Source organism: Lepus europaeus, chromosome 2, assembly GCF_033115175.1.
Source record: "Lepus europaeus isolate LE1 chromosome 2, mLepTim1.pri, whole genome shotgun sequence".
In the NCBI taxonomy this organism is placed as follows: domain Eukaryota; kingdom Metazoa; phylum Chordata; class Mammalia; order Lagomorpha; family Leporidae; genus Lepus; species Lepus europaeus.
Genome location: NC_084828.1, coordinates 140115347 through 140139860, shown reverse-complemented (window position 1 = coordinate 140139860; position 24514 = coordinate 140115347). Strand labels below are relative to the sequence as shown.

At 49.2% G+C, this 24514-nt stretch overlaps 1 protein-coding gene across 1 annotated transcript in view; it reads left to right on the top strand.

Annotated features, from left to right (window-relative positions):
* The first annotated feature begins 20317 nt into the window (after positions 1 to 20317).
* Positions 20318 to 24514, top strand: part of GRK7 (G protein-coupled receptor kinase 7) — a 35169-nt gene continuing 30972 nt past the window's right edge. Inside the window, exons 1-2 of the mRNA XM_062178749.1 lie at positions 20318 to 20929; positions 21886 to 22323. Of these exons, the coding sequence (XP_062034733.1) occupies positions 20318 to 20929; positions 21886 to 22323 (1050 nt within the window). The remainder of the gene's footprint in view (positions 20930 to 21885; positions 22324 to 24514) is intronic.

The following is a 24514-nucleotide window of genomic DNA, read 5'->3' as shown; positions in this document are numbered from 1 at the left end:
ACTCTGCACCTAGTCTGGTTACCGATATGCGGCCATGTCTGTGCTCGGCGGCATTTCCGGGGAGGGGAGGGCCGTGTCCTTGAAATGACCCATGCACATCACTGCCAAGTCCTCCCTGGCCCCCTATAGCTCCATCTGCTCCACAAACTCTCACTTTTGTCTCCCCGTGCTCCTCTGTACAAGACAAGTGGAGGGCGGGGTCGGGGGAGTTGGTCCCCCACTGACAAAAGAGCCCTATTAAGGAGGAAAATAACTCAATTGTTAAAGGGTGTAGATCTATGCTGTCCAATTGTGTAGCCGCTGGACACAACTAATTTATTAAAATTAAGAATTCAGTCCCTTGATTATATACTAGCCACATTTCAAGTGCTAAATAGTGATGGCAAACTGTAGTATCACCATCGGGAGTCTCCTAGCTCCGTTTGCACCTTTTTCTGTGTTTCAGAAAGACAGAGCCCCTGCTAGCCCAGCTGACACCACTCGCTGGTCATCAGCTGATGCTATCACAGCCTTCCTGGTAAGGTCAGGACATCTGAGGGGCACGAGGGGATGCTGTGAAGCGAGATCCTACCCCATGTCCTGTTGGATTTGCAAATGTATAAAATCTGGGCTGGCACTGTAGCACAGTGGGTTAAAGCCCCAGCCTGTAGTGCCTGCATCCCATATGCTCACTGGTTCGAGGCTTGGCTGCTCCACTTCTGATCCTGCTCCTGCTAATGCACCTGGGAAAGCAGCAGATGGCCCAAGTCCTTGGGCCCCTGCACCCATGTGGGAGACCTGGAAGAAGCTCCTGGCTTTGAACCAACTCAGCTCCAGCTATTGCGGCCATTTGGGGAGTGAACCAGCAGATGGAAGACTCTCTCTACCTCCCTCTGTAACTCTGTCTTTCTAAAAAATAAATGTTTAAAAATGTATAAAATCTTTTCCCGGTCTGCTATCCTGAGCAGATAAATCTTGCTACGCCTTCTGATCAGATGGCTGGTCTATCCAGGTCTAGAATCCCATAAATTGACCAAATAAAGCCTGATTTCATGGAGCTTCCGTCTTCACTCTCTGGCCTCAGTTTGGGGATGTTACATGTACCTCCAAATAATCACATGCAGAGAGTGCCCTCCATGTTGGATATTGCAGAGCAGAAGATTCCCATCACTGAAGGGAGTTCTGGCCAGTGCTGTGCTAGGGCTTCGTTGACAAGGTCCGTTCTATCAGATCTCAGGGACCAGGAAAATCTTGGTCTGTTTTAACTGACCTTCCACCTGCCTGGATAGGACTAGAACACTGATTAGTAACTCAGATGTTGAACATGACCCTTGCTTTACTGATTAAATCTTACCTTGAACAAAGAGAAAGAATTATGCATTTTTAACCCTTTGAAAGTAGCCAATTCATTGCATCTGGGAAAGAAAAATCATACAGTGTTCCAAAATTATATGAAACACCCCGGTATTAACTATAAAAAGGTTGGCCTGGTTTTTCCATCCTTCAACATTTATAACCATTTCTCAGTTTTCAAATGACTATACGTTAGCTATGAATGTGTGCAGCTGCCCCTGTGTCTCTGGTGGGTTCATAGCGGGGGTGACTGGGTCACAGGAGACACTGGGCAAGGCCTGGAGGCCTTTGTGGTTGTCACAGCTGGGGCGCGGGTGTTCCTGGCATCTAAGGAAGCTGCTTGCAAGTATGCAGACCCGAAGAGTTCCTGGGTCTAAAATGTGAACAGCCCTGGGGCTGAGCAACCCTTAATCAAGATTTATACACACTGATCATTTTTTGTCAAAACAATGTCAGTGATGATGAAGCCCAGGTGTAGCACATACCACATGTCAAACTCTCCCCCAGAAACTCTTCCTCGGTTAGGTTACTTAATCCTCCCGGAAAACCTTTTCTATCCTTCTCAACTCTTCTAATGGCTAAGGAAATGCAAGCCCTGAGAGGTCCAGCAACTTGCAGCTATGGTCTGAATTGTGCATCCGCAAAACTCAGACCCCAGGGGATGCTATTTGCAGGTAACTGTGGCCTTATTAGAAAGGAAGGGAGATCTTGCCTCTCAGTGGGGTGAGGGCATCGTGGGGAGGGCAGCCAAGGGGGGAGTCCTGGCCACATGCCGCCTCGCCATACCCCCGTCTCGGCTTGTCAGCCCCTGTACCCCCGTCTCCAGCTTGTCAGCCCCCCGGAATTCTGAGAAGATACATTTCTGTTGTTTAAGCCACCCAGTCAATTTATGTCAGCCCAAGCTACGACCTGCCACAGGTTACAGAACTCCAGAACAGGAAGCAGGATGTGACTGGAGCCTGCTGGGAGAATCCGTGTTCTTCATCACTGTTCGCCCTGTCTCGGTAGAACACCGCTCTGAACGTACTTCCCTCCGAAAGTTAACTCGCATGTTGCATTTTTTAGTCCTGTAATGCTACGTGCAGATTTCTTTGTTAGTAGACATACTTTAGACCTGTATGTTTTTTAAAAATATATATATTTTTTAATTATTTGGAAGACAGAGTGACAGAGAGATCTTCATCCAGTGGTTCACTCCCCAAAATGCCTGCAACAGCCAAAACTGGGGCCAGGCCAAATCCAGGAGCCTGGGACTTCCATGTGGGTGGCAGGGGCCCACACACTCAAGCCATCATCTGCTGCCTCCCAGGGTGCAAAATAGCAGGAAGCTGGATGGGAAGTGGCGGTGCCAGGACTTGAACTGGCACCCTTATGTGAGATGCGGGTATCGCCGGCAGCAGCTTAACCCACTGCGCCACAACGCCCTCGCCAAGAGCTCTTCATTCTGATTTCAGTCATTCACTGTTCTGCATTATTTCATTGTGCTACGGTAAACTGTGGTCACATCTGATCTAAACACAAACATAAATACCTGGGCTAAATACAGGCCTAGCTGTGTAGCCTAGTGGTTGAGATGCAGATTAAGACCCCCGTGTGCCACATCAGAGTACCTAAGTTCAGTTCCTGGCCCTGGCTCCCGATTCCAGATTCCTGCCCATGCAGATCCTGGGAGGCAGTGATCATAGCTCCAGTGGCTGGGCTCTGCCACCCAAGGAGGAGGTCTGGGTTGGTTTGGCCTGACTGAGCCTTGGCTATGACAGGAATATGAACAAGTAGATGGTAGATCTTTCTCTCTCTCTCTCTCTCTCTCTCTCTCTTTCCCTCTCTCTGTGTGTCTGCCTCTCAAATGAGTAAATATTCTAAAAAACTAAATGCAAACATTTATACCCTGAAAAGGGAATCTATATTTGTTTCAAAAAAAAAAAAATATAAAGAGATCATTGGCAAAAAAGAGTGTACTGAAGTCTCTGGTACATTTTCCATAAATACTAAATATTGGGGCAGATTATTAGTAGCATTTATCCATGTTGTTGTAATTGCAATCCTAGAGAATGAAAATGTTAAGTCCTTCTTCTGCAATAGTAAGTATGTCTCAATACTGCAGATTCCTTGAGAAACCGATTACGCTCTTAAGGCCCAATAGAGAGATAATGGTGTTCCCTTTGTCTCTTCTTTTAACTCTGATGGGTCAGCTGGCAATGCATTTGGCAGTAAACATCAGGACAGCTGACTGCACTGACTCCACTGGGTAGGCGTTTTACTGTCTCCCACGGTCAGAAGGGGGTAGGAAGGCCAGGCCTGGGCCAGTGAGCCACTGGTGCCATCCGGAGCCAGGTTCTCTGCCGTCTGCCCTTGACATTGTCAGCCTGAGGAGTCATGCTCATGCCCCCTCCCTCATGGACCCAGGATGACCGCGCTACTTTCAGGAGGCCTAATCATGCACATTCTTAGGGAAGGCAAAAGGACTTCTTTTTTAAAAAGTAGTATTTATTTATTTATTTATTTGAAAGTCAAGAAAATAGAGACAGCAGAGAGATTTCCCATTCACTGGTTCACTCCCAAAATGCCCACAACATCCAGGTATGGGCAGGGCCAAAGTCAGGAGCCAGGAACACGGGTGGAGGGAGCAACTACTTGAGCCATCCCCTGGGGAAGCAGAGCATAGCATGGAACCCAGGCACTGGTAGGGAACGTAGGTACTCCAAGCACTCTCTTAACTGCTGCACCCCACAGCCGGCAGGCTATTTTTTTCTTTAGCAAGACTTTGGCCTTTGCTTGGGGACAGAAGCATGTCATTCTTCAGCCAGAAGAACATCACCTGGCCACTTCTAGATGCAAAGGAACACAAGGTAGAGGTAGCCAGTGGGACAGGTACCTGGGCCGGAGATAGTGAAGCAGCCTACATTACCCACCACCGCCAGCAACTGCTGACACTTGGGCGCACCCTCCGCTCACAGACTTAGAATTGGAAAGGAGCTCAGAAGTCATTTTATCTCTGAAATGACATCTCTGTATGTTTTAATATGACTTATAAAGCACATTTTTTTCTGAAGATTTACTTATTTGAAAGGCAGAGTGACAGAGAGAGGGACACAGAGAGAGAGAGAGAGAGAGACATCTTCCATCTATTGGTTCACTCCCCAAATGGCCACAACACTTGGAGCTAGCTGGGCTGAAGCCAAGAGCCCGGACCGCCATTCGGATCTCCCACATGGTGGAAGGGGCCCAAGAACTCCGCCGGGTGCATTAGCAGGGAGCTGGCTCGGAAGCGAAGCAGCCAGAACTTGAACCAGCACCCATATGAGAGGCCTACATCCCAGCAGCAGCTTAACCTCCTGCACCAAAATGCCGGCTCTGCAGAAAAAATTTTAAATGGGTATTTGGTATGTGTCTGTTATGATACAAATGTGGATAATCCACAAATAAAGTTATGTCTCAAAGTATAAACCCATTTGAAAAAAAAAAAAATGTCACGTAGGCCAGGACACTACTTTAAGATATTTTTCCAAGTTCTGATTTTATGCATGGTTCTAAAGTAGCTGTTCTTCATATTTGAAACTTTGAACTGAAATAGTACATGGAGCCTTTTACAAGTAAAACGTTTGCTTTTACAACTGTCCTGAGGATAAGCTGTTTGGGAACATCTAATGCTCTCACCCAATCATTTTAATTGTGCCATTGCAGCCCGAGTGTCTGCATAACACTTAGCTTCTCCATTAAAGACCACGGTCAGACAACACAGGACTGTCTGATGGGGTGGTACTCTCATACAGCTTAATCAAGCAGCTGATCACTGGGCAAAAAAGAAAAGAAAGATATTTCACAGACACAGATATACGAATAGGTTGGTAGCGCGTGAAAAAGGAATATGAACAAGTAAATTAAAATCATAATAGAATTCAAGTACACATCACCCCAGAAAAGCTTAAATTTAAAAGTTTGAAAACACTGATCTTGGGGACCCACGTTGTGGTGTAGTAGAAGGTGAAGCCGCCGCCTGCAGTGCTGGCATCTCATATGGGCCCTGGTTCGAGACCTGGCTGCTCCACTTTGGATCTGGCTCCCTCCTAATGCACCTGGGAAAGCAGCAGAGAGGATCCTGCACCCACGTGGGAGACCCGGAAGAAGCTCCTGGCTCCTGGCTTCAGACCAGCCCAGCTCCAGTCATTGCCGCCATTTGGGGAGTGAACCAGAGGATGGGAGATCTCTCTATCTCACTCTCTCTGTCTCTCTCTGTAATTCTTTCAAATAAATTAATAAATCTTTAAAAAAAAAAACACTAATCTTGTTGGAAATTTAGAGGGATTATAACTCTCATTCACTGCTGGTGGGAATGAAAACCAGCATAGTCACTCTGAAAAACAGGCAATACATATATTCTAACTTACATACACAGAGGCTTCAAAAATTATGGAGGTCAGGCTGTGACGCCCACACCCCATAGTGGAGAACCTGGGTTTGAGTGCCAGCTCCACTTCCCGTTCTGGCCTCCTGCTGACGTGACCTGGAGGGGCAGTGGTGACAGCTCCAGCACACAGGGGAACTGGATGAGTTCCCTGTTCCCAGCGCTAGCCCGGCCCAGCTCTGACCTCTGTGGCATTTGAAGAGTGAACCGGAGACCGGGAGCACTCTGAGTGTGTGTGTGCATGTGCGCATCTCTCGCTCTGATTTTTTTTTTTTTTCCCACTTTGTAAAGGAACTTTGTGGGAAAATGAAATGAAAAGAATGCATGCTTCCCATGAGCTTTCTGAAGTCCCTTCATACACCGACCATGCGTTCCAAATACCTCCTTTGTGAGGCATTTGCCCAGGAGAAATGAAAGATATCTACAAAGACTTACAGAGGAATACTGTGAGCTCCTTGTTCCATATCCACGTGTATGTTCATAGTCCCAAACTGAGAATAACCCCAGTGCCTACCAACAGAAGAACCATGGATCCTCACGAACGGAGCACTGCTCAGCAGAAAAAAGATGGGGAGGATCAATGACCCATACAGGGGGCAATGTGGAAGAGTCTCAAAATACTAGGTTGAGCAAAAGAAGCCAGGCACAAGACTGCTTAATGTTCTACCTGTCTGAAGTTCAAGAACAAGCAGAAGTGATCTCTGGTGATCGAGATCAGAGCTGTAGCCTCCCGGTGTGGGGTGTCGACTGGGCCAAGGACACAAGAAAGCGTTCAACGTGTGATGGAAACACTCTCTTCTCTGTCTTGGTTTTGGCGAGGTTACATGAGTGCACACAGTTGTCAAAACTCTAATGAAACTGGACATTTAAGATCTGTACATTTTATTCTAGGAAACATATTTGAATTTTTTAAAAGAGAGAGAGATGGTTATTATCTTTTCAGACGTTAATCAACACCTTTTTATATTTGCTACTAAATGGAAAATACAGGCAAAGGCATTAATGGTGTTCCATTTGTCTTATTGTCCAACAGTTCCAGAAAGCACTCAAGTCAGAATAACTGTGCCTCTCCCCTTGCTCTGGGCCCCTGTGGAGGCGAGTGGGAACACTCCTTGGATTCATTATGATCACTATACTTTCAAGAAGTTTATCAAAAATGCAGAAGGTACTTGCAGAAGTAATGAGAGGTAATTGCTTGAAAGGAAAAATGTTTTATTCATTCCGTATTTCTTCTACAACATTCTCCCATGGCTTAAAGGCATGAACTCTTGGAGCTGCCCCTCTTAGAAGATGGAAATTTCAGTGTAGCTGGGATTCCTCCCTGAGCTCTGAAACCTCCCTTTCCTAACAGCAGCCTTAGAACGTCTTTTTGTTGTTGTTGTTATTTTTTAATTGTTCTAAATATTTATTTGAAAGGCACTTTCACATATTTATTACTAAATGAACCCACTCTTCACACCCCAAACATGTCCAGCTGTCCAGACAACACTGACATTTTCAACTTGAAATGGTTAAGACAGTGACCTTGATACAGCTTAAGAATGTGTGCCAACCCAAGTGCAGTTCCTCACAGACCCAGCCTGGGGCTTCTCCAATGCCTCCTTTGGAGTTGTGTCTGATTTCATTACCAGTTTCCACCCAAATCCATTGGGGAACAGGGAGATTTTGTTTTTTATTTTTGGCAAGGACTGTCTTGATTCTTTTTAAAAAAAGATTATTTATTTACTTTGAAAGTTGGGGTTATGGAGTGAGAAAGTTATTTTCCACCCACTGGTTTACTCCCCAGATGGCTGTAATGGCCAGCGTTGGGCCAGGCCAAAGCCAAGAGCCAGGAGCTTCTGGGTCTCCCACGTGGGTAGCAGGGACCCAAGCACTTGGGCCATTTTCTGCTGCTTTTTCCCAGGCTATTAGCAGGGAGCTGGATCGGAAGTAGAGCAGCCAGGACATAAACTGGCATCCATATGGAATACTGGTATCACAGGTGGTGGCTTTACCTGCTACGCCACAACACTGGCTCCAGGAACCTCTTGATTCTGAAAGTTTTGTGAGAAGGCATGGCAAGGGGGAGTTGGGCACACTCACTACAATGGTGGAGAAAAGGACAGAGGGTGGACCATGCACAAAGGGTGGACCATGCTGTTGAACATGGCAGCCTCCTCCTTAGCGTGCCCCACACTTCCCTTCTCCACTCCTGCTTTGGCTTCCTCTGCAGCACTGACTCTCAGAGCTGCTGGGTTGGAAGGCATGGCCACAGGATTTCACAGCTGCTCCCATCCATGTGGCCTGGCCTTGTGACTTGTGTGACCAACAGAATTGGCAGAAGTAATGACATAGCCACTCCCGAGCCTAAGCTTCTAGAGACCTGACTGCTTCTGCTATCGCCCATATGGAAAAGTACCCTGTGGCCTCTGTACCTCAAGGAAACCTGGTGGAGAGGGCGATGGAGAGGCCTAACCACGCCTGCTCCGCCCACTGAGCTTCGCCACCTGCAGACCTATCGGCCGAATGCAGCCGTATGAATGAGCCTGGATGAAGCCAGGAAAGAGCTGCCCAATCAAATATCTCTACACAGATACTTGTGGGAAGAATAAGTAGACTGAACAGACAGATGAAAAACAGCCAGGAGAGTCACATGAAGATTTTCGTTGACATGATTTTATATTCAGTTCTACTTTGCTAATTCCCTTTTATACACCAACGTCATTACTGGCCATGTAATATCCGAGATAGGGTGCTTAGTGTCACCAGCTGGATGTGGTGTTGCGTTTGCTTTATGGTGGCAGATGTCAAGAATCTAATCTTCTATTATGGCCCCTTAAATAGGAGACTATTTCAAAACATTCTTGGAAAAATAGAATTAAAAGATACATTTATTGTGGTGAAAAAAATCTTTGAAATCCATACACAGCTTTTTTCATACTAGGTATTTTTCATGACATTTGGATATCAAAATATTTTTACACCATAATAAATATATATTTTTAAAAATGTATTTATTTGACAGGCAGGGAGAGAAGTGTGTATGAGACAGAGAGCTCTGCTGGTTCACTCCCCAAATGCCCGTAACAACCGAGGCTGGGCCAAGGCTGAAGCTGGAAACTGAGAAGTCAATCCAGGCTCTCATGTGGGTGGCAGGGGCCCAGTTACCTTGAGCCATCCCTGCTGCATTCCAGGAAGCAGGAGCCAGGAGCCAGAGCCAGGTATTGAACCCCGGTACTCCAACATGGGACCCCGCATCTTAACCACTGTCTTAGCCACTAGGCTAAACACCAACCTTGCTATTTTTCATGAACTTTTTGAAATGTCCTAATTCCCTTATCCACTCAACTCAATTATTTTTATTCTCCATTGACTGTAGTGGTGGGAGGGGGGACCTTTTTGGAAGCAGACTTAATGAAATTTGAGCAAACACTTAATACTTGTCCATTCCAGAATACAAATATTCTTCAAAAATAACTTATACCCCTATGTTTCATTCATCATTATAACAAGACATTTTCCTAGATAAGTCCTGGGTTTTCCCCACATATCAAATATATGTCCCGTGGAATTTATTTTCGCTAATAGTGTATTAGGTTATCTTCTCTAACAATCTTTTCACCTCCTTTAAACTGTCTTTCCAGAGGATTATTTAATAGATTTCTAAAATCACATTGTGTGAACACATACAGTTCATTTTCTTTTGCACATGAGCTATAATTCATTTATAAACTGATTCTTTATCAAAATTTTCTATTTCTGTAAGTATTTTCTATTTCCTTCAAAATACCAATTAATTTTCTCTCAGCTACTGTGACTCTTTGTTTAAGAATATCCTTGTGATGGGTGTGTAGTCAGCATTAAAACAGTCTTGTTTAGAAAGGAGGATGTTTACATTGTACCAGATCATGGTTACTAAATTCAATATTTACACATTTAATTTATGATAGAAATGAGAAAGTTCAAACAGTATTCAAATTCTTCCACCCCTACCAAAGTGTGTGTAACGTTTTCTTTCATAAGTAGCCTCAAAAGCAAAATTTCTCACCATCTGCTCTTGGTGTGACTTGTAAGGAACATTGGATTTGTCCTTCCGATGCATGGTAATTATTTCATGGTCGATAGGAATGGAGCTGAACTAGATGCTTAGCTTTACAGCAAAACATCACGCCAGTCTTATAACTAACAATCTTCCATTTTAATGGGAAACAGAGCCCAAGAATCATTTGGAAATACAATCCCAGCTTTCTTCTTCGTGTATCAGCCTGGATTCTTTTGACCTCCCGGCTCTCTGTGCCATGGGGACAGTGCACACTGAGAAGAGTCTTGGATTGAGAAGTGGGACCCTGAGTAGAATTCTAGTCCAAGTCCAGCACTTATTGATTGATTGACTGATTGATTGCTCGTCTCAAGGTTACACACATCGTATATAAATGTGCTGTGACTGCTGGATAATGTGTGAAATTAATAGAAAAATGGCTGGTTTTTTTAAAAAGATTTTATTTATTTATTTGAGAGGTAGAGTTACACACAGTAGAGGGAGAGACAAAGAGAGAGGTCTTCCTTCCGTTGATTCACTCTCCAAATAACTGCAATGGCCGGAGCTGCGCCGATCCGAAGCCAGGAGCCAGGTGCTTCTTCCTGGTCTTCCACACAGGTGCAGGGGCCCAAGCACTTGGGCCATCTTCTACTGCTTTCCCAAGCCATAGCAGAGAGCTGGACTGGAAGAGGACCAGCCGGGACTAGAACTAGCGCCCATATGGGATGCCGGTGCCACAGGCAGAGAATTAACCTTGTGTGCCATGGCGCTGGCCCCAAATGGCTGGTTTTAAACTGACATTTCCCAAAACCTAGAAAACTCATTGCTCCGTCCTCTGTGCCGCATTGGACTTGGTGCCTACCCCATCCCTCCACAGTGGCCTCTGTGCTCTGAAACCCCAGAGACAGAGAGACACAAAGACAGGCAGAGCTCCCAGCCACGGCGGCGCCAGGGCTGGGCCACCGCTGACAGCTGGGAACTCAACCCAGGTCTCCCACGTGGGCAGCAGGAACCCAATTACTTGAGCCATCAAGGCTAAGTGCCCACCCCCTCCTGTTCTGCTACCTTTACAAAGTCTCCTCATCTCTCTCCTCAAAGTTCTGCATCCTCCACTTTTTTTTTTTTTTTTTGACAGGCAGAGTGGACAGTGAGAGAGAGAGACAGAGAGAAAGGTCTTCCTTTGCCGTTGGTTCACCCTCCAATGGCTGCCGCGGCTGGTGCGTTGTGGCTGGCGCATCGCGCTGATCCGAAGCCAGGAGCCAGGTGCTTCTCCTGGTCTCCCATGGGGTGCAGGGCCCAAGCACTTGGGCCATCCTCCACTGTACTTCCAGGCCACAGCAAAGAGCTGGCCTGGAAGAGGGGCAACCAGGACAGAATCCGGCGCCCCAACCGGGACTAGAACCCCGGTGTGCCGGCACCTCAAGGCGGAGGATTAGCCTGTTGAGCCACGGCGCCGGCCTGCATCCTCCACTTTTGCGTCTTCCCTTCCCTCCTCAGCTCACTGCTCTCAGGCTCCCAACCCTTCTGTGGCACCAGAAGCCTTTCTCCTGGAGTCACCTCCCTCTTCCTTGCCCTCCATGTCTCCGGAGCCTGTCCATGTTGCGACCTGAATCACCTGTGAACCTTCTGCACTGTGCCCCCTCTACAGCCACCAATGCTCCCGACGCGGGCCTTGGCAGGAGCCCCCACCCCCACTCTCCCACTGGGCATCACACAGCAGCCAGACGGCTCTTCCTGAAACACAGGTAGGACCGTGATATGGAGAAATGCTCCGGGGATCTCCCGGGGTTCCTAGGAGAGGGACCAGGCCCTGCAAAGGATGCCCTGGCTGATTATGTTGCTCACCGTGGGCTGTGTCGGACGTCAGCCTTGTGTTCCCAGATGCCCCCTCTGGCTCTGCCCTCCTCTCGTCTGCATGGGGGTGGGGGGTGGGGGGCAGGGAGGCTCTGCCAGCGACACTTCCCAGCCTCCCCTGTCCTCTGACGTGCAGATTCTGTCATGGAGATCAATGCCCCCATCCCCTGGCTGCATGTGGCACCTCGGACGGTGGGGCACCTCCTCCGGCATTTCAGCTCCCACTGGACAGCCTCTCTCCCTGTGCTCCCAGGCCCCACCTGACCCCGCTGGGGCTGCAGTAATGAGTTGAGGGCTTCTAGAGGTGGCTGGCGATGCCTGGGTTTGTGGCTTACAGGAGCATCACGCCAGTCACTGCCCCATCTTCCCATGGCTTTTTCCTCTGTGTGTGTCGCTTCTGCGTTCTGGATGGAAATCACTCCTCTCCCGTACAAAGATGCCAGCCATGGGCTTTAGGGCCAGCTCTAGTCCAAGACCTCATTTTAACTTGACTTCATCTACAAAGATCTATGTCCAAATAAGGTCACATTCACAGGAACCAGGGACTACCAGTGGCACAAGTCTTTGGGGGCTGGGTACCCACATCCCTGCCCACTACATTTCCCACCACGGTTCCATGGTGGACGCGGCCATGGGCTCTGGTAACTCACTTTCTTCTCGCCTGTTCCTCCAGCCCTGGGCACGGGAGCAGCTTTCTGCCAGAGCTGATCTCTGGGCTACTTTGACAGCCCCCTGCTTGGCTTTGCAGTCATCAAAGCCTTTGCAACCAGCTCCCCATAATCCACCTCCCCAACTGAACTGTCTAATATTCCTGATAAGACTTGAGGCAATCGCTTATATTTGAAAATATAGAGGAAGGCTTTTGGCACAACAGTAAAATTGCTCCCTGGGACTCCCCTATCCTATGTTGGAATGCCTGGGTTGGAGAGTCTCTCCCGGGTTGGAGAGGATGAATTCTCTGCTTCAAATCCAGCTTCCTGCTACCGCCTGGGAGGCAGCAGATGGTGGCTCATGTAGTTGGTTACCTGCTGTGTATGAGACCCAGAGACCCAGACTGAGTTCCTAGCTCCTGGCTTCAACTTAGCCTAGCCCTGAGTACTGTGGGCATTTGGGGAGTGAACCAGTGGCTGGGAGATCTCTTATTCTGTCTATGTCTCTGTCTCTGTCTCTTTTACAATATAGATATGGGTGTCCCAACCAGCAACTTAACCACTATATTAAAAGCCTACCCCTAATAAATATAAATATATTTATATATATTAGAGATTTATTGATTGATTGGTTTGAAAGATAGAATTACAGAGAGGCAGAAGCAGAGAGAGAGAGAGGTCTTCCATCCACTGGTTCACTCCCCAAATGGCTGCAATGGCCAGAGCTGGGCCAATCCAAAACCAGGAGCCGGGAGTGTCTTCCAGGTCTCCCACACAGGTGCAGGGGCCCAAGCACTTGGGCCATCTTCTACTACTTTCCCAGGCCATAGCAGAGAGCTGGATTGGAAGAGGAGCAGCCAGGACACAAACTGGCACCCATATGGAATGCCGGCACTGCACGCATCAGCTTTATTCGTTACGCCACGGTGCCAGCCCCTATATATAGAGAGAGATAGGTAGATAGATAGATAGATTTATTTATTTATTTGAAAGATTTCTTTCTTTATTTATTTGAAAGGCTGAGTTACAGAAAGAAAGAGAACAGACATAGAGAGGAAGTGAGAGAGAGAGACAGAGAAACATACCATCCATCTGCTGGTTCACTCCCCAGTGGCCACAATGGCCGGGGCTGGGCCAGGCCGAAGCCAGGAGCCATGAACTTCTTTCAGGTCTCCCACATGGATGCAGGGGCCCAAGGCCCTGGGCCATCTTTCATTGCTTTCTCAGGCCATTAGCTGGAAGCTAGATTGGAAACAGAGCAGCTGGGACTCAAACCAGTGCCCATATGGGATGCTGGCACTGCAGGCAGCGGCTTAACCTACTGCGCCACAGTGCCAGCCCCTATTTTTAAATATATCTGAAGGGTTGCCATGGTCATGCAGCAGGTTAAGCCACCACCTGTGATGCCAGCATCCTGCGTGAGTGCTGGGTTTGAATTCCAGCTGCTCCACTTCCTATTCAGCTCCTTGCTAACGCACCTGGGAAATCAGCAGAAGGTGGCCCGAGTGCTCAGGCCCCTACACCCACGTGGGAGACCAGAAGGGAGTCCCAGGCTCCTGGCTTCAGTCTGCTCCAGCCCTGGTCATTGTGGCCTTTTGGGGAGTGAACCAGTGGATGGAAGATATTCTCTCTCTCTCTTTCTCTCTCATTCTGCCTTTCAAGTAAATAAATAAATATTTAAACATATATTTTTAATTTTCTTCTTTATGACTTAATGTATTTGAATGGCAGAGAGGCAGATAGACAGCTCCCTCCCAGTGGTTCACTCCCCAAGTGTCTGAAACAGGAGCCAGGAATTCAATCCAGGTCTCCCATGTGGGTGACAGTGACCCAAGTACTTGAGCCATCACTGCTACTGCCCAGGGTCTGCACTGCCAGGAAGCTGGAGCCAAGTGTTAAACCCAGGCTCTCTCCAATACGGGACATGGACATCTTAGCCAGTGTCTTAACCACTAGGCTAGATGCCCATCTCTAATATTCAACAAACCAGTGGGGTACTTTTCATTCCTTCACGTTATTAAACCGTAAAGCATGGCCAGCTGCTGTTGGGAGGGTGCAGACCCCTTGCTTTATCTTCCAGTAGAAGAGGGCTTCCACTGAAAGAAGAAAGCAAAACATGTTCACTGTGGAAGGGTTCGAATCAGACATTGACTAGTCTGAGTAACTCGAGTATCTCCATGCTAACGTATTACTAGGCTTCAGCACTCACACTGCTCAAAGTATCTTCTATTTGTTTGTGAGATCATGGACTAGCACATTAAACTACATTGCACTACTTGGTCTTCAAATAGGCGTGCCTTTGGACTACAAAGAAAACTGAGCATTTTAAAGTGCAGCTTTAAAATTTCTTCAAATAATCTAAGGATGTATCTCCCTCTCCCTCTCCCTCTCCCTCTCCCTCTCCCTCTCCCTCTCCCTCTCCCTCTCCCTCTCCCTCTCCCTTTCCCTCTCCCTCCCCCCGCCCTGTTTTCTTAAAGATTTTATTTAGTATTTGAGAGGCAGGGCTACAGAGAGAGACAGACATACAGAGAGGTCTTCTATCTGCTGGTTCACTCCCAAAATGGCTGCAATGGCCAGAGCTGGGCCGATTCAAGGCCAGGAGTTTCTTCCAGTCTCCCATGTGGATGCAAGGACCCAAGCACTTTGGCCATCTTCTACTGCTTTCCCAGGCCATCAGAGCAGACAGCTGGATAGGAATTAGAGCAGTCAAGACTTGAACTGGCACCCATAAGGGATGCTGCTGCCAAAGGCGGCACAGTATAACCCACTATGCCACTGTGCTGCCGGCACTGCCTCTTTCTTTCTTCCTTCCTTCCTTCCTTTCTTTCTTTCTTTCTTTCTTTCTTTCTTTCTTTCTTTCTTTCTTTCTTTCTTTCTTTCTTTTCTTTTCTTTCTCCTTCCTTCCTTCCTTCCTTCCTTCCTTCCTTCCTTCCTTTTCTTTCTTTCTCTCTCTCTCTTTTTAGAGAAAGTTACAGAGAGAGAGAGAGATCTTCCATCCGCTGGTTCAGTTGGACCTACAATTAATCATTCCTTAAGCTGGAAAAAGCTCTGGATACTATTGTTAACAGTCTCATAAGGAGTTCCATTATACATTCACATCTCTGTATTATCAAGTGGGTAAAATTTTTAAAATAATGGCACTATGGGGATGGTGTAGTGGGTTAAGCCACTGCCTACAATGCCAGCATCACATATGGGTGCAGGTTTGAGTCTCAGCTCACCCATTTCCCATCCAGCTCCCTGCTAATACATCTGGGAGAGCAGCAGAAGATGACCCAAGTCCTTGGGCCACTGCACTCACATGAGAGACCTTGATGAAGCTCTTGGCTCCTGGCTTCAGCCTGGCCCAGCCCAGTTATTGTGGCCATTTGGGGAATGAATCAGAAATTGGAATCTCTGTGTCTCCTCCTTGTTGCTGTGGATTCATTTTGAGAGGAGGAACGTGGTGAGGGCAAGAGGCGGGGAGTCACCACACAGACCCCAGGAGTCAGGTGAAAGCGGACCAGAGGCAAGCAGCCTGCAGACTCGTTTATTTCAGTTGGTACAGCAACTTATATAGCCAAGACAGCCAATCCACTCAAGGGGCGGTTTATGCCCTAACCAATCACAGCCTGTTGCCAGGCAGTTTCCAAAGCCATCCAATCACAGCCTGTTGCCAGGTAGGCTCCTTTGCCGGCTCTATCTTGGCATGGCCTTCTCATTCCACCATACCTCCTCTCTTTCTTGTAACTCTGCCTTTCAAATAAATAATCTTTTTAAAAAGTTCCTAAAAACTCCCTCTTATTTATTTTATTTTTTTAAAGATTTATTTATTTATTTGAGAGGCAGAGGCAAAAAGAGAGAGAGGGAGAGAGAAAGTCTTCCAACCACTGGTTGATTCCCCAAATGGCCGCTACAGCCAGAGCCGGGCCAACCAGGAGCCAGGAGTGTCTTCCAGGTCTCCCACGCAGGTGCAGGGGCCCAAGCACTTGGGCCATCTTCTACTACTTTCCCAGACCATAGCAGAGAGCTGGATCAGAAGTGGAGCAGCTGAGACTTGAACCGGAGCCCATGTGGAATGCCAGCACTGCAAACGGTGGCTTTACCAGTGACACGACAACACTGGCTCCCTAAAAACCTCTTTTTAAATAATGCTACTCTGTTTAAAGATGCTGGTAAGCACCATTTTGTCATTTTATAAGGTCCAAGTTTTGTCTCAAATACTGTCTTATTTAAATTCTATTCTGCTTGGCCAGATAATTTTTAGTAGATTTTTCAACTAGATAGTCTATAGCATTACTTTTTAGAAAACAAATAAATGAGGGGTTGGCAAGTAGCATAATGGATTAAACTGCTGTCTGTGATGCTGGCATCCCATATGAACGATATGGGTTCATATTGGCCCAAGCACTTGGGCCCCTGCACCCGCATGGAAGACCCAGAAGAAGTTCCTGGCTCCTGCCTTCAGCCTGGCCCAGCCCTGGCCATTGCAACCATTTGGGGAGTGAACCAGCAGTTGGAAGATCTCTCTCTCTCTTTCTCTCTCTCTTCTTCTCCCTCTCTCTCTCTCTCTGTAACTCTGCTTTTCAAATAAAATAAAGTGTTAAGAAGAAAAATTTTTTTCATCTTTTATAAATAATAAAACTACACAAATAGGAGCCAGCGCCGTGGCTCAGTTGGCTAATCCTCCACCTGCGGTGCCGGCATCCCATATGGGCACCGGTTCTAGTCCCGGTTACTCCTCTTCCAGTCCAGTTCTCTTCTGTGGCCCAGGAAGGCAGTGGAGGATGGCCCAAGTGCTTGGGCGCCTGCACCCACATGGGAGACCAGGAGGAAGAACCTGGCCCCTGGCTTTGGATCGGCACAGCGCCGGTCATAGTGGCCATTTGGGGGATGAACCAATGGAAGGAAGACCTTTCTCTCTCTCTCTCTCTCTCTCTCACTGTCTAATTCTACCTGTCAAATAAAAAAATTTTTTAAAAACTACACAAATAAAGATTAAGGGGCAGGCATTTGGCTCGGTGGTTCAGATGCTGCTTGGGACTCCAGCATCCCATGTCAGAGTGACTGGGTTAAGTCCCTGCTACGCTTCCAATGCCAGCTTCGTACTAATGTGTACCCAGAGAGGCGGCAGGTGATGGCTCGGATATGTAAGTCACTGACACCCATGCAGGAACTCCCCACTCCCAGCTTTGATTTGGCCCAGCCCCTGCGGTTGTAGCATCTGGGGAGTGAACCATCAAATGGGAGATCTCTGTCTCTCTGCTTTTCAAATAAGTAAAAATAAATAGTAAATTACACATAATAAAAATAAACAAAGGTTAAGTATGCATTATCGAAATTATTTACAATGAGGCTAGGTTGAATTGAGAGAGGTAAGTGTACACTAGAAACCAGACTCTGAAGATTCAGGACAGAACAAAGGCTATAAAATATTCCATTAGCAACTTTTATATCAATTACATCTTCACATGATATTCTGGATATATTGGGTTAACTAAACTATAATTATTAAAGTTCATTTTGCCTTTTTCCTTTCATCATTTTATAATGGATACTAGAAATTTTTAAATGCCCTATTTGGCTTCAAGGATTTCCATGGGTCAATGCTAGGTTAAATGATTACTCCTGGATTAAAAAAAATTCCAGGCGCCAGCATTTAACGTCTGTCCCATATGGGAGAGCCCAGGTCTGACGCCTGGCTCCAGCTTCCCACTCCCGCGGCCCCTGGGAGGCAGCCGTGATGGTTCAAGGAGTTGGGTTCCAGCCACCCGCCCAGGAGACATGGACTGTGTTCCTGGCTACTGGCGCCAGCCTGGCCCAGCTCCGGGTGTTTAGGGCATTTGGAGATTGAATCAGCAGATGAGAGTTCTCTTTAGGTTTCTCAATTTTAAAAAACAAATCAATGAATAAAAATAAGAGTATTTTTTTTAAAGTGTAAAGGAAGTAGCCGTGTGCAAAAGGAGCCAACCAGTTTTCGCATTCATGTCCTCTGGGGAAGGATCTCCCCCAGTGATCAGGGTAAACACCTACGCGATGACAGCTCTGCCATGTTCTCCAAGTTCCGCCCTGCAGCAGAGGCACCGTGTTGATAAGAACCACAGGAAAAGGCATTTCCTCGGCAGAAGAAATTCTTGGAGGGACTTTTCACTACTTGGAAACACAGAGCTGGAATAACCTATCCAGAACTAGGAAGGCACAACATTTCCTCCGTGGGCAGGATCCCGGTCCCGGTCCCTCTCAGCTGGCTGCCCGTCTCTGCAGTAGGGGTGATCGCTTACAGCTGGCAGGCCAGAGCCAAAGGCCACCCACGAGGTCATTACATAATGCTTGGTAGCTGCGGCCACGTGTGTGTCGGCTCTGGGGGCCCGGTCCCAGCTCTGACAGGCAGAGCCAGCGCTCAGGGTGACCAGCGCGCAGAGTGTGTGCTCAGTCTGTTTGTTTGGAAAAAGACTGCCTGGCTCTGTCCCCCTCCAGCCTCTCTCTCTCTCTTTCTCTCTCTCCCCCCTTCCTTCTAAACACTCTGGCATAATGCTGAATGACTTTGTTTTTAAGCTGCCTTAGCCTTGCTTTGGGAAGAAAAAGCCGGCATAGCCTTGCCCTGTAGGCGCACGCTGTTATTTTTGGAGCAGAGGTTCTAAGCCTGATCTCTGTCTAAACCAATTTCTGTTCCCAGGGAGGTCGCGGTGTGCGACTGCCCTCCCTCCACAGAGGGCGCCCTGAGACGTGGGGGGCCTGGGCCCTCCCGTGCTCGGCGCGCACCCGCAGGCTCCTGGCTGCTCGAGACCGTGCCCTTGGAACAGTCACGACCACATGCCGCGGAGCAGCGGGCGCTCTGTCCCGGGGAGCATGGAAAATTCTTGCTCCAGTCAGAGCCGCACATGCCAGGCCGACTCCCTTCACCCCTCTGTTTCAGGAACACGGCTGAATGGTATGTTTCGGATCAGTGCTGTCCTTTCTTTGCTGTAATTCACAGGACGTCAGGTGGGACTGCTCAGGCTAAGGAAGCCACCGTGGGAGGGTGTCTGCAGGCTGCTCACGGTGCACCAGCAGGGCACAGCCACAGCAGGCTCTGAGCACCGCCCCTGGAGCCCCCGGGGCCCCTGACACCACTTCTCAGCAGTCCCCGTTAAGAGCATCCTGGGCAGTAACTCGCTCCAGGGTCAGGCTGCTGGACCCAAAGAAGAAACCTCCAGTGTCGCACAGCTCCTCTTCCTGACCTGTTGACTCTTTGGAGTTTGCATAACCTGTACCTGGTAGGAAACACATTACAAAGAGTTCAAAACACTGCTTTCAGGGTGGCCAGTCCACCTAGTGGTTAACACACCACACCTGCACATCACAGTTCCCGGGTTCCGAGCCGGCTCCCACACCTCACTCCAGCGTCCTCTAACACCACTGGCGAGCAGGGGTGGCAACTCAATTAATGGGATCCCTGCCACGCATGTAGGAGACCTGGATTGAGCTGCTGGGACTGTTTCCCACTGGCCCAGTGTGGGCCTTGTGCTCATTTGAGGGATGAAACAGCAGACAGCATCTGTCTCTCTCCCCCTCTCCCCTTTCTGTTTCCCTCTCTCAATCATCTCTCCATTATCCATTCCTTTGCCTCTCAAATACATAAATAAATAAAATTTTTAAAATTGAAATTAAAAAAAAAAACACTGCTTTCACAAAAATAAGACCCCACCTTATTATTGCTCCCTCCCTTTGAGACAGGTAGCTGAACATTCCAGGACAGGTGCGCCTGGAGGAGGCCCACACCATGACTGGGCTGAGCAGGAGGCAGGAGCCAGGGTGGGAGCCCGGGGCAGGGGCTGCAGTGGCTTTGGCCTTGGCGGATGAGAGGTGAGCGGTCAGGTGCTAGTGGCAGGCGGCTATACATAGCCAGCCAAAGCTTCTTAGAACAGAAACCTGCTTCCCACCATCCCCCGGTCCCACCCACAGCCCTGCAGCCCGGCAGTAAATCCCCTGGGGGCCACTCACCCTTTGGAAGGAGGGCAGCCAGCCAGTGGCCACACCTGACGGCCCACAGCCCTCGCCCTTGCGCTGCCTGCCTGGGGACCGCCGGGGGGCCCAGCCATGGTCGACATGGGGGGCCTGGACAACCTGATCGCCAACACGGCCTACCTGCAGGCCCGGAACACCTCGGAGGTTGACAGCCGCGAGTTGCAGCGCCGGCGCCGGAGCCTGGCGCTGCCCGGCCCGCAGGCCTGCGCCGAGCTCCGGCGGGAGCTGCCCGCACACTTCCACAGCCTCTGCGAGCAGCAGCCCATTGGCCGCCGCCTCTTCCGCGACTTCCTGGCCACGGTGCCGGCGTACCGTGAGGCCACGGCCTTCCTGGAAGAGGTGCAGAGCTGGGAGCTGGCCGAGGAGGGGCCGGCCAAGGGCAGCGCGCTGCAGGGGCTGGTGGCCGCCTGTGCCCAAAGCCTGGCCCCAGGGCAGCCACTGGCCTTCCTCAGCCCAGCTCTGGCCGCCAAGAGCCAAGCAGCTGCCACAGAGGAGGAGCAGGCCGCCGTGGTGACGCTGGCGCAGGCTGAGACCATGGCCTTCCTGCAGGAGCAGCCCTTCCGCGAGTTTCTGGCCAGCCCCTTCTACGAGAAGTTTCTGCAGTGGAAACTCTTTGAGATGCAGCCGGTGTCAGAGAAGTACTTCACGGAGTTCCGGGTGCTGGGCAAAGGGGGTTTCGGGGAGGTGAGTGTCTCTGCATAGCCGGGTGGGAGGTGCCTGGGGGCACAGCAGGGGTCATTTTGCCTTTATTACTTTCGCATATCAATGCAATCCACTGAGAACTAACTTCAGTGCTAGGTGTGTGTGTGTGTGTGGGGGGGTGTTCCTTGCGCACGCTCCCTTCTTTCTGGTCACCTGTGACCAGTACACTACAAATGACCTAAGATGGACAGGCTCATGTGGACGTGACCAAGGAGCTCGCCCATGAGCTTCATGAGGAGCACGGTGGAAATGTCCTGGGCGGGGAAGGCGAGCTGTAAGGGAGGGCCTCCTTCACTGTGGCAGTGGGGGTTCCTGGAGGGGCCTGAGAGACCCCTAGTTGGCTTCCTAGCAGCTTTGCCTACTCCACGGGGTGCATCCTGCCAGCTGTGTCCTTGTCTACCCAACTCCTTCCACGCAGCAGAGTGCGCTGGCCATGCACTCAGGTGGTAGTGTGCACGAGTAGTGCAGACCTTACGGCTCCTTAGTAGTCTGTTGTTGGGAGACGCCCCATTTCTAGTCTCCACGCGTCTGCAGGTGAACACTTGGGCCATTCCCACGTCTTGGCTGCTGTGCATAAGTAGCACTGCTCTGAACAGTCCCAGGCGGGTATTTGCTTGGCCACTTGCTTTCAGGTCTCTCAGTGCACATCCAGGTGTGGGACTGGTGAGGACCCATCAAATGCTGTCCCATGTTTGCATCCCCACCTGCTGTGCATGAGGGTTACAATTTGTCCCCATGCTTGCTAATTTCCTCTTTTTTTATTGTGGCTATCGTAGGGAGGGTGACGTGGTGTCTCGTGGTCCCCACTGCACCCTGCTTCCGGCCATCTCCTCGCCTTGGCTAATGTTCACCTCCTCTTCCTTGATCGCCATGACCCCTGCATCCCTCTCCAGCCATCTCCTTCTACCTCTCCCTCTCCCCTTCTCTCTCTCCTTAAGGTCTGCGCCGTTCAGGTAAAGAACACCGGTAAGATGTACGCTTGTAAAAAACTGGACAAGAAGCGGCTGAAGAAGAAAAATGGTGAGAAGATGGCTCTCTTAGAAAAGGAGATCTTGGAGAAAGTGAGCAGCCCTTTCATCGTCTCCCTGGCCTATGCCTTTGAGAGCAAGACCCATCTCTGCCTGGTCATGAGTCTGATGAACGGGGGAGACCTCAAGTTCCACATCTACAGTGTAGGCTCACGGGGCCTGGCCATGGAGCGAGTGGTCTTCTACTCAGCCCAGATGACCTGCGGAGTGCTGCACCTCCACACCCTTGGCATCGTCTACCGGGACATGAAGCCAGAGAACGTGCTGCTGGATGACCTTGGCAACTGCAGGCTGTCCGACCTGGGGCTGGCCGTGCAGGTGCAAGACGACAAGCCCATCACACAGAGGGTGAGTGGCTCTCCACCTGCCCCAAGTTCAGAGCACAGGGGCCAAGAGCAGGGGAATGGGCTGTTTTGTTGCCAGGGCAACAGAGCTTTATACTGAATTCTTTGGATCTCCTTTTCCTAAAGCCCTTAATATTGTCATCTGGCCTTAAGTGAGACAGCATAAGAGGATCAGCTTAGCCGGCTGCCTGGAGTCGGCTTGGCTCTCTTCTCTCAGGGGAGGGGGAGCCGTCTGTGTTAGTCGAGGATGGTCCACGACTTCATGGTGAGATGGAAAGAACTGAACCCAAGGACTTGCTGTGTCCCACCATAGTACTATGCTCCATACCCCTGAGCCAACACAGCCCCACATTCTGGACAATGAGGGGGCTGCATCCTAGAATTCCGTGACCCTCAGAGGTAGATTTTAATACAATAAGAAAAGAAAGAAGCCCCTAGTGCTTAATACATGAAAAGTAAAATGTTGGGGTGGGTATTTGGTCTAGCGGTTAAGAAACCTGTGTCCCATTTCAGAGTACCTTGGTTAGACTCCCAGCTCTGGCTCCTGTCTCCAGTTCCTGCTCATACAGACCTGGGGAGCAATGGCAATGGCTCAAGTAATTGAGTTCCTGCCACCCACTTGGGAGACCTGGATTGAGTCCCAAGCTCCCAGCTTCCCAGCTACTGGCTGTTGTGAGCGTTTGGGAAGCGAACCAACAGCCAGCCCTCTCTCTCAATTAAAAAGGAAAAAAAAAGGTAAAATAATTCCTTTCTTGTTGAGTTCAGATTGGGGGAGTGTTTTACATTGGATGAAGGTAAAGTTTTAAAATAAAAATATGTAGATGAGAACAATGGCAACTGATGTTTATTTATTTAAACATTTTTAAAAGATTTATTTATTTTTTGAAAGGCAGAGTTACAGAGAGGGAGAGGGAGAGGGTAGGGCAGAGGGAGAGGGAGGGACAGAGGCAGAGGCAGAGGCAGAGAGAGGTCTTCCATCTGCTGGTTCACTCCCCAAATGGCCACAACAGCCGGAGCTGGGCTGATCTGAAGCCAGGAGCCAGGAGCTTCTTCCGGGTCTCCCATGCGGGTGCAGGGGCCCAAGCACTTGGGCCATCGTCCACTGCTTTCCCAGGCCTCAGCAGAGAACTGGATAGGAAGTGGAACAGCCAGGTCTCGAACCGGTGCCCATATGGGATGCTGGCACTGCAGGCGGCAGCTTTACCTGCTATGCCATAGCACCACAATTGATACTTAATTTTGATCAGTTTGTTTTGAAGTGATTTGCAGAGAATCCTTTGTTTAAAAGGGGAATTATGAATAAGCAATTACCTTAAGTCAACACAAAATCCCTGGAACTCCAATAGGTATCTATCACTGAGTTTCTGTGGCTGATTCCCCAGGGACAAGGGCCAAGACCGAATCTTAAATATTCACTGAAAACTAGTTCGCACAGTTTTCAGCTTACAAGGTACAGAGAGCAGTCAAGAAAGAAAATGAGCAGGATGGTGGCAAGTTTGGGAAACTGCAGGTGGTTTTATGAGGCTATAATGTGAGGGAGACGTACAAGATGTGTAACTCTTGCCTGTCAAATAGATAAATCTTAAAAAAAAAAAAAAAAAAGACCAATCCAACAACTATTTGAAAGGTAGATGAGAGGCAGGAAAGCTACTTCGGGGACTAAAGCTGTGGCTCAGGCAAGAGATGCTGAGGTCTGAATAATGCACTAAGAGCAAAGAAGTGGAGCAGCTTGGAGCTGTGGAGAGAGGTCTGGGGGGCCGTTGGGACCTGCAGGGTATGAGGGTAAGGAAAGGCGGGGGTCTCCGGCTGCAGGGGCCAGGACAGCAGGAAAGCCGGCAAGTTTAATTGTGAGCTCACCGTCCCTGAGGCTCTGACGAAACAGGCGGGCAGAAGTGTTCACTGGGCATTCACAGGGTCTGGTGCTGTGGAGAAAGACCCGGGCTAAACATGAAGATCGGGAGTTGCCATGGCTTGGGAGCTGAGGCACCACTGAGTCACTTGGGAAACAGTGCGGGGAGAGGAGCTCGGACACTTTGGGGGGGGGGGGGGAGGTGTGGTGGGGGTAGGGGTGCTGGAGAGCTCTAGGAAGCAGGAGGAGAGACAGGAGGCGTGGCATAGTCATGGGAGCCATGTCAGTGAAGGCTGAGTTTCAGCTGCGTGTCACGGAAAACCCAAACAGCAGTGGATTCGTTCGG